The sequence below is a fragment of the Triticum dicoccoides genome, chromosome 2B (genome assembly GCF_002162155.2).
Source record: "Triticum dicoccoides isolate Atlit2015 ecotype Zavitan chromosome 2B, WEW_v2.0, whole genome shotgun sequence".
In the NCBI taxonomy this organism is placed as follows: domain Eukaryota; kingdom Viridiplantae; phylum Streptophyta; class Magnoliopsida; order Poales; family Poaceae; genus Triticum; species Triticum dicoccoides.
Genome location: NC_041383.1, coordinates 798,617,173 through 798,627,439, shown reverse-complemented (window position 1 = coordinate 798,627,439; position 10,267 = coordinate 798,617,173). Strand labels below are relative to the sequence as shown.

Here is a 10,267-nt window from a genome sequence, read left to right as displayed (position 1 = left end):
AAAAAGAAAAAGAAAAAGATAAAAACTTCAAAAATTAAAATCCTTCGATATGTAGTTATGTTACTACATCTATTAGTTAGGAAAATTAAAAAACTTAAATTTCGACATGTTTTGCAAAAAAGTGTTATGAAAATGTAAAACGGCCATATCTTTTGCATACGATGTCGAAAAAACCCGCATAATATATCAAAAACATCAGCACAAAAATGCGCATCCGATTTTGACGACCTATGGCCTGTTTGCAATTATTTAGAATCCTCAAATTCTTAAAGGGAAAAAGTTATGCTCAAATTTCTTTTTTTTGAATTTTCGTTAAATCTGGTCAAACTATGGTCAAACTACTTATACAATAAGTATTAGTGTTACTACATAATTATTCAAGAATATTAGTGTTACTAAATAATTATTTCAGTTTTTATGAATTCTGGTCAAATCTGTTCAAACTGTGGTCAAACTGTGCTCAAACTATAGTCAAACTATGGTCAAACTTATTATTCAAGAAATATTAGTGTTACTAAATAATTATTTAAGAATATTAGTGTTACTAAATAATTATTTTTAGTTTTTTTGAATTTTGGTCAAATATGGTCAAACTGTGGTCAAACTATAGTCAAACTATTGTCAAACTTATTATTCAAGAAATATTAGTGTTACTAAATAATTATTGTTTTTTAGAATAATAGTTTCAAACTCAAACAGTGAAATGTGTGACTTCATGCTCAAGCTAAACTCCTGAGGGTTAATAGGATTGACATCTTACTATTGTCACGAAAACAACAAGTGCAGACTTGAAAACGAGGAGGAATAGAACCTGGAGGTTAAGCATGCTCAGGATGGAGTAGTGAGAGGACGGGTGACCGGCCATGAAGTTAGATGATTTGGGATGATGAGGGGTGATTAGAGATTAGAGGTTAAATTGGGCAGTGATGAGGGGTGATTAGAGATTAAATTTAAAAATCCTGGAAAAAAAATAAAAAAAATCGTAAAAATACCTTTAGTCCTAGTGTTACCAACTGGGACTAAAGGTGGAGCTCCAGATAGCGACCACGTGTAGGGGCTTTAGTCCCGGTACTAGAACCGGGACTAAAGGCCCTCACGAACGGTACGAGTGGGGCTTTTTCTACTAGTGTAAGCATGCCATCGGACTACCAAAACATGGCATGTTTGGCTATGGTGGAGATCATCCACGGCCGCCCTTGCCCTTCCTGACGCCCTTTCCATCCTTCTCGTGGAGGTACCACTCAAAGACGCAGTAGGGATCGAGCCGGGTCTGCTCATCGCCGGAGTTGTCCTTCTTCTCCTCCTTTGATGGCAGTGTGGCCATGGCACAGACCGACCGAATTTCCTCTCTAGCGAGGGAGCACGTGTTCCTCCTCTGTCATTTCTTCACAATGCGTGCGCAGATGGCTTTCTCCGCTGCGACTGCCTGCACGGCCGCATCAGCCTCGTCCGTGGGTGCCATTTCCACCGTGATACGGGCCTCGGCGGCCCTTGTCCTCTCCTTCCCACGATGGACACACCTGGCCCGGTGTGACTCATAGTTCGCTCAATCGGTGATGGGGAAGGAGTGGTTTTCAGGGTGTCGGGACGACCGCGATGATCTAGCCCCAAAGGACATAAGCACCCGACGCTATGGAGTCGCGCCAGACAGATCCTACCATCGGCGGGAGATGTCCTCTGAGTGATGGAGTGCAATGAGGACCGCCATTGCCTCCTCCAACCTGCACGGGGTGACGCCCTAGTCGATGGATCCGGGCTGGTCGGAGCCAGATATGCTTCCTGCCATGCCGGAGATAGCCAGAGATTGCTAGAGATGAGCTTGGGTGACGAAAGGAGTGGAGGGGAGTGGAGTGTGAAGTAGCTAGGGTTTGGTCCGCCGAGCGGATGAGGAGGAATATATGTGGGGTCGGGTGAGCCAGCGTGGGATGTGCTCGATGTGGCGGGCGCACCCGGGCGCCCCATATTTGGGCTAGATATGAGGGTGCCGACCAGCCCGTCTTTTGAGGCCCAATTGAGGCACCCGTCTTGGTTGAAATTTCGTGACCGCTCAATGACCTGGCAGCTCACCAGGGAATATGATGCGGGTTTGGGGCGACCGGTTGTAGATGCTCTTAGTATTAAGTCTAAATTTCTCCCAAAATTCAACCGCAACCCCACATATTTCAACTGCCACTATACAAGTTTCAACTTTCAATTGCCATAAGTAATTTTTTCACGGTGTATATTGTATATACAAAGATAGCATACGTAGTACGTACGAGATGGCATACGTACACGAGGCCTAGGGTATCTTCTTGAACATGTGTATGTTGTGGGCTGCCGAAGGCTGACCCCTTGGGTGGAGCATATAAGTAAAACTCCTCGCCTATTCATGAGCTTACTAGAGATCACCACAATCTCATAGACTGTGACCAGCATTCGGGCTTATATAGGTGTGTTCTTTCAAAGATCACTTTGTAGGATAGCATCTTGCTTACAGAAGCTTTGGAATACATTAAGACAATGGTCATCCTACCATACAGTTGTAGGGGAACGTAGCATGCAATTTCAAAAAAATTCCTACGGTCACGCAAGATCTATCTAGGAGATGCATAGAAGGGCGAGGGGGAGAGTGTGTCCACGTACCCTCGTAGACCGAAAGCGGAAGCATTTTCTTAACGCGGTTGATGTAGTTGAACGTCTTCTCGTTCCAACCGATGGAGTACCGAACGTACGGCACATCCGAGTTCTGCACACGTTCAGCGTGATGACGTCCCTCGAGCTCTTGATCCAGTAGAGGGTCGAGGAAGTAGATGAGTTCCGTCAGCACGACGGCGTGGTGATGGTGATGTGATCCACACAGGGCTTCGCCTAAGCACCACGAGAATATGACCGGAGGCGTAAACTGTGGAGGTGGTCACTGCACACGGCTAGGAACAATTGATGTGTCTTTGGGGTGCTTCCTTCTTGTTTTGATTTTATAGGATGAACAATGTCAAACTTGCTACCTATATATGTATGTATGGATGAAACCATTGTATTGTTGTTGTGTTTGTTGGCTATGTATATGTGTTGGATGAAACCATTTGCTATGTATATGTGTTGGATGATCATATGCATATGGCAGGGATATGATTTGGTATGTATATGTGTTGGTATACTTGTCGAAAGTATTTTCATATGTGTGTGTGTATGTGTGTGTGTGTGTGTCTGTGTGTGTGTGAAATTCTATCAAATTGAATAAATTTAAGAAAAAACAGAAAAAACAAGGGCTATATAGACTCTTTGTCGTCCGCTGGGCCATCTGCCACTGGACGGCAAACATGCCACGTGTCAGCTACCTGTGTAACCTGGGGGCAGTAGGTTGGCTATTTGGATGCTTTGCCGTCATCCAGCGCACGACAAAGAACATTGAATATTTGTCGTCAGCTGGCTACCAAATAGGCCAGCCCCCTAGGTGCTACCACGTGGCATGCTATGTGGTCCGCTGGCTGACGGCAAATAATCAATGTTCTTTTGTCGTCCACTGGTAGACGACAAATACGCAAAGGTCTTTGTCGTCCGCTGGCGGACGGCAAAGCACGCCGTTAACCCCTTAACGGACCTAAGCTGACACGTGTGCCGTCCAGGCTCTTTGCCATCCGCTGGCCGATGGCAAAGACCTTTGCATCTTTGCCGTCAGCCAGCAGACGGCAAAGAAGCCTTTGTTCTAGCCTGTTCAGCCGGACGTGTTGCCGTCTGCAGGCTGACGGCAAAGGTCTTTGCCGTGCGCCATGCATGCCTTTGCCGTCTGCCATGGCTGGCGGCAAAGTTCCTGATTCCTGTAGTGACACATGTATCAAGTTTCCGATTAATACAATTCTAGTATGAATAATAGACATTTATCATGATATAAGGAAATATAAAATGACAACTTTATTTTTGCCTCTAGGGCATATTTCCTTCATCTGGTGTTGCCATAGTTATAATAAACTCAAAATGCACCCTCAAATTTCTTGCCCTGGCCTATATATACATTGAAATTCCTGAAATTACTATTTGGTCTTACCAAACCACCAAAGATATAAATAGGTCACCTAGCGAGACATTAAAAATTTATAGAATTTTGAAGATATGCCAGCTGATGAACATGCTATATTACCACACCATATCCCTCAACACATTTTATAAGACATGTCTTAAACACGTTAAACATAAATAGAACCAGCTATTTAGGTTTCATCAAGACACATTTTACTTAGAAAAGGTAGAAAAGGAAGTGGAACATTAAAGCCCTATCTTGAACACCTGTTAGGAAAAACAATGTCACATAAATTAAAGGAGTTAGATCCATGTCTTTCATATCAATAAAGGCAATTTAAATTTTGTGTGCAAAAGGTAGGCCTTTTCCTATTGTTTAGTGCAAAACTACCTAGCCTGAGAACTAGGATCTAGGTCTAAACTTGCACTTCCTTGCTATACTACAATTCATTAACTAGATTTTTGGTATATGTGTATCTAGAGAAAATTTAATGCATTTAATTGCCATTAATTTGTCACCATTTTATTACTCAATGAATTTCTCAATTACATCAGCAACCATTCATATCTCATTCATTATATAATGATTGCCATTGCATAATTTCTCCATCACAATCTACCAAGACAACTATCACCAACTCGTATAAACACCACAACATTACCAAGATGAGGGCAACACTTACGCTACTCATGACCCTCACTTTCTTCATGCTACCATCAGGTATAGTGTATTCATGCAACAACTTGCTCTAGCGATCCATCATAGAAAATTATAGTAATAATGGGTGTTTTTCACACAGATGCTTTTCAGACATGGCAGATTGGAAAGGTTGCCAACCATTTATCACCCCACCATTGACAACATCATATGTAGTCCCGACACTTGCAGCAGCTCATGCAGTGACTGGTATAACCAAAGGGGTAGGGCAAAATGCAAAGAAGGTGCCATGTGTGACTGGGTGTCCTACTGTGTTCCCGACCTCTGCAACTACACACTATGCGGAGATTTCAACCTTCCACCCATGGGTCCTATGAAGAAAGTGGTATTAACCACATAGGGTGTGTAGCTTTTGCAAGCATGTGGTGTGTAAGTCACAGGAGCATAAACCCAATGACTGTACATCTAATCATACATGGTTTTTGTAAGTGGAATATGATTCGAAATAGTTGCATTTTCAAAGGTATCACAATGGAGATCCCTTATAAATTCATATATTTGCTTACTTTGAAAAGGAGGATCCCTTATTTTTCTTTAGGATCACCGATGGTAATCAGATCTTAGAGAGAGAGAGAGAGAGAGAGAGAGAGAGAGAGAGAGAGGGCACTAGCACGAGCAAGATGTGCCCAAACAAAAGCCGACATATGGTTTGGGCTGAAGTTGGAGGATTTGTTCGTCTAGGCTCAAATGAATCGAAAGAGAGCTTCGGTTAGTTTAGAAAGCTCCTCTAAGTGCTTCAGGCGCTGGGAGAGCCAACTGGCGCCCACGCGCTCCACAATCATGGGCCGACCCATCACACGCGACGTGCTCGCTCGCCAGGACGCATCCACCAGGTTCGCACGATCAATGGTTGACCGGTTGACCAGAATGCAAAATATAAAATAATGAATTCAAAAAATTTCATGAGTTCAAAAAAAGCTAAAGGATTTCTGAAAGTTTGTAAATTCAAAAAAGTTCACGTATTTGAAAAAAGTTCATCGATTTTGAAAACAAAATCATGAATTTGAAAGTTCATCACAGATTTGGAAAAAGTTCGTGGATTTAGATTTTTTTTTCATAATTTTTAAATTTTTTGTGGATTCTAATATATTAATGCATTTAAAAAATATTCATGGATTTGAAAAATAATTCACTAATTTGGCGAAAGTTTTCAAATTTGCAAAAATATTACAAATTTATGTATTGACTTATTTTTTATTTTACTAGATTTTTCTCATATTTTAAGTGGACTTTATATTTTTAAATCAAATTTACAAATTGAAATTAAAGCGACAATTTTCTCAAATGGTATATTAACTTTAGCAAATTATTACCATCTTTTGACTGAATTGAAAAACTTTTATGTGTTCTTTGAATTTTGAACCCAAAATTTGAACTTGAAACTAAAACATTCTCTCGAACTGTATGTAAGTTTTAGCTCAGATTTTACCACATTGTTACGGATTACGCTTGATCTACTACACATTTTTTTCAATATTTCTGTGCTATTCAAATTTTTATTATGTTGCCGAAATAATAACGAAACAATTACAGTAAATCAAACATATTACATTGACCAATCTCATAAAACATGAACTGAAATGACATATAGTATGAGCGGAACTTGCTGTTTTAGTTTTAAGTTCAAATTTTTGGTCCAAAATTTAAACTGCACAAAATAGTTTAAAGATTCTAGTAAATCGGGCATAGTTTAGTGAGCAATCTGATATTATAGTTGATGCATGTCTTAAGTTCAGTCATATGGAAAGAGGAGACAACAAGAAAATCTGATGACCCTGATGACTAACAAAACTATGAGTAAAATTCAACTAAGAAACCATTAGTAAAAAAAAAGGCGATGACTGACAAACTGAGGTGAAAAGCAGTTAATTAAGAAGGTGTGAAGTATTGTGAAGAGGTAGGTAATATCACCGGGGGTGCGGCTAATCGGCACCCCCGCATAGAAAAAAAATCAAAAAAAATACTAGAAAAATTTAAAAAATTCCAAACTTTTTTGTGGTGGTAGATAATTTGACGTGTGAGGTGCGCCCCGAAATTCAACTCATTTGAGCATCTGAGCAGCTCTCGGTAAAAAAGACAAAATCAGGGTCTGTAAAAATGTGTACTGTTCACGCACTGTTTTGACCCCGATTTGTCTTTTTTGCCGAGAGCTGCTCAGATGTCCAAATAAGTTGAATTTTGGGGCGCACCTCACGCATCAAATTATCTACCACCACAAAAAAGTTTAGAATTTTTTGAATTTTTCTAGTATTTTTTTGAATTTTTTGCTGAGAGGGAGCAGATGAGCCCGGGCACCGTTTTGAGTTTCTCATATCACCGGTAGTTATAGAACTTGCGTTTGATGTTCAGTTTGGTGCTAGAACTTTAAAAATACGGAATTGTAGTCACATAACTTGACTCAAGCGTGCACATGCGGTCACAAAATACCTTTGCGTGCATATCCGTGTATAGGCCCCACCTGTCTATCACTCAGCAGATGCATTTTTGCAAAGAACACCCTTGTATATTTTATTCATGAAAAAGCCGACCACTATGACGCATTTTTATAAGAATACCCCTCGCGTTTTTTTATTTGCAAAAAAGCAGAGCACTGTACTGCAACAATTAATGCCTAAAATTCATGCGCGCAAGGTCTCAAACACGCGTCACGCTCTAGCAACATTAGTGAGTCTAGCCACTCCAACCATCAAGTTTGGATGTCTGCTATGGATGACAACATTATATCTACATGATGAGAAAAAATGTGCAGTTCAAATGGGCAGCAGATGCTATGGCCCATTTAAAAATATATAACTTAAATATCATACATGATTCAATATTCATATCAACATTTTACATTTTATATTATGAATATTTGTTTAACATACAAACATGTTTTATAAATCATAAATATTAATTTATATATGGAAACATTTTTTAAATAACATATACTGTTTTTTGAAAGTAGGTTATTCATTTGTATGTACAATTTTTATAACACACAAATATTTTAATGATTATTTTTATTACAGAAATTATAATTTACATACTATCTACATATTTCTAAAAAGACGAACAGGTGCGAAATGGGCTGCACGAGGGCCTCTGTCCTATTAAATTCATATCCTTCACTAAAAAAATGAAATTTAAATTCATATCTCGCTAGTTATGGATTGTGGACATATGCAGGTGCATATTGGGGTCGTTTTTTGGGCTAGCCTCTGGTCGTGAGTTCAAGACTTGATAGCTACACTTATTTATGTTAATTTCCATTCTATAATATAATAACAGGTGGGACATGTACCAGTACATATAGACTTTTTATCCTCATCAGGCATTTGAATGCGATCCGTGTAGTGGCTAGACATGCTAATGTGGTAGTCCCGGGTATTGTGTTGAGTCCTTGGTGCGCCCCATGTTTTAGCGTTAATTTTCGCAGTACAATGTTTGACTTCCCTGCAGATAAAAAACATGAAGTGGTTTTGTGCAAAAAATATATCACGGTGGTCAGCTTTCCCATGAATAAAGAATTGCAAGGGTGTTTTGTGCAATAAAACCTCGGTCGAGCACGTCCAGTCAATGACAGGTGGGGTCATACACACCAATACGCCTGTGTGTGTATCTTGTGACCGTATGTGCACGCTTGAGTCAAGTTGAGTGACTGCAATTCCGTATTTTCAAAGTCCTAGCACCAAACTGAACATCGAGCGCAAGTTGTATGACTCCCGATGGTATTACCTCTATTGTGAAAGGTTTTCTGGGTTCATAGTGCAACCTGAACAAGATCGAGATTTGAAATTGTAGATTGAAACCTAATAAATATTCGGTTGGTAAGGTACACTTTTCTTCCCATTGGGAAGTCAACTCATAAGCCGAGTCGTTCGAAATAAGACTATATTTTAGGTCGATGATGTGCGTTCTAGCTGGCCATGGCTGTTGGTGATGCAAGTTTTCTTCAGAATATAATGCACTGGTGTCAGCCAACGGCTCGTCTTTTTCTCCCTTTTCTATGTTCTCCCCATCTCCGATCCAGCCATATCCACCCTTCCAAAGAGTCCAGAGAATCGAGAGAGGGAGAATGGAGGCCGCAACGCAGCTTGTCTCCATCGTCGGGCAGTTTGTGGGCGAGGAGTACCAGCAGCTCCGCGGCGTCGGAGGGCAGGTGGCTGAGCTCAGCGACGAGCTGGACACCATGAACGCCATCCTCCGCATGCTGTCCGACGCCGAGGAGGGCGCCGTTGACCACTTCATCCGGGTGTGGATGAAGCAGGTCCGCGAGCTTGCCTACGACGCCGAGGACTGCGTGCACCTCTACATCCTCCGCATCCGGTGCCGGCCGAGAGACCGCTTCCTCGTCTGGTCCAAGCGCGTCCTCGCGACGCTCTTCCCTCGCCGTCGGTTGGCTCGTGAGATCCAGGAGCTCCGCGCCCGTGCCGTCGTGATCAGTGAGCGCCATGCGCGTTACGGCGTCAGCCGTGAGGCGCTACTGCGATGCACTACTTCTTCTATAGCCGCTCCTACCCCCGTGCTCCGCCATGCGTTCGGCCGGCCGGCAGCAAACGACCCTGACCATCTCGTCGGCATCACGGAGCAGGCTGATAAACTGTCCAACATGGTGAGGGCGGTGGGTGACAAGAATCTCAAGGTGTTCTCCATCGTTGGATTTGGTGGACTCGGGAAGACCACACTGGCGATAGAGGTGTGCCGGAAGCTGGAGGTGGAGTTCCCACACCAAGCGCAAGTGTCCGTGTCCCAGGCGTTCGGCGGCACCAAGGATCTCGAGGGATTGCTGAGGCGCATTCTTCGACAGATCGTGCAGGCGAAAGCAGAGAATGCACAAGGCATCAAGGAAGAGAACCCCCTTCATGGCGTCGACGACAAGGATGAAAGCGACCTCACCAGGATGCTCAAGGAGCTTCTCAAGGACAAGAGGTACTACATATAAACACACACAAGCTATATATCTACATATTACTTAGTTGTTTAATTTATCATTTTGTCTATTAAGTTTAACCTATCTCAAAGTTCTCACACAATAATCAATGAAAGAAAAGGGAAGTGTGTATAGCTTGTCATTTATGGGATCAAGATATAAGATAAAACCCGCAAATCATATGGACATAAACAAGTTACGGCTACCATATAAACATAAACCCGCAAATCATATAAACATAAACCCCGCAAATCGTACTAAAACCCGCAAGGCCGCAACAAGTGGCTAACCTCACAGCAAGTCGCGCTGGGTCTTGTGAAAAATTCTTCGCAAGGGTTAGTGGCACATACACAATACATGAAATTCTAGTGGCAGCCATGTAATATCAAAACTGGAGAGTGGCACATACCAAAATTTTCATTTAGTCTTTGGGTGGACACTTGCATGGCCATGGAGAAGAGAGTCAGGTATGTCTCCCAGAAGAGAAAGCCAAAAACTGAATTTATTATAGCATCTCTAATCATTGTAAGGTAATTGTTTGTCACGCGAGATTAGGATAATGTTGCATATAATAAATAAGAATGGATAATAATGCCATATGTACTGAACCAACCACCCTCATACAAGTGTCTTATGGT

General features: G+C 41.8%; 1 protein-coding gene across 1 annotated transcript in view; it reads left to right on the top strand.

Annotated features, from left to right (window-relative positions):
- Positions 1 to 8,770: 8,770 nt before the first annotated feature.
- Positions 8,771 to 10,267, top strand: part of LOC119366411 (disease resistance protein Pik-2-like) — a 6,155-nt gene continuing 4,658 nt past the window's right edge. The window contains exon 1 of the mRNA XM_037632143.1: positions 8,771 to 9,628. Coding sequence (XP_037488040.1) covers positions 8,775 to 9,628 — 854 coding nt within the window. The 5' untranslated portion in view covers positions 8,771 to 8,774. The remainder of the gene's footprint in view (positions 9,629 to 10,267) is intronic.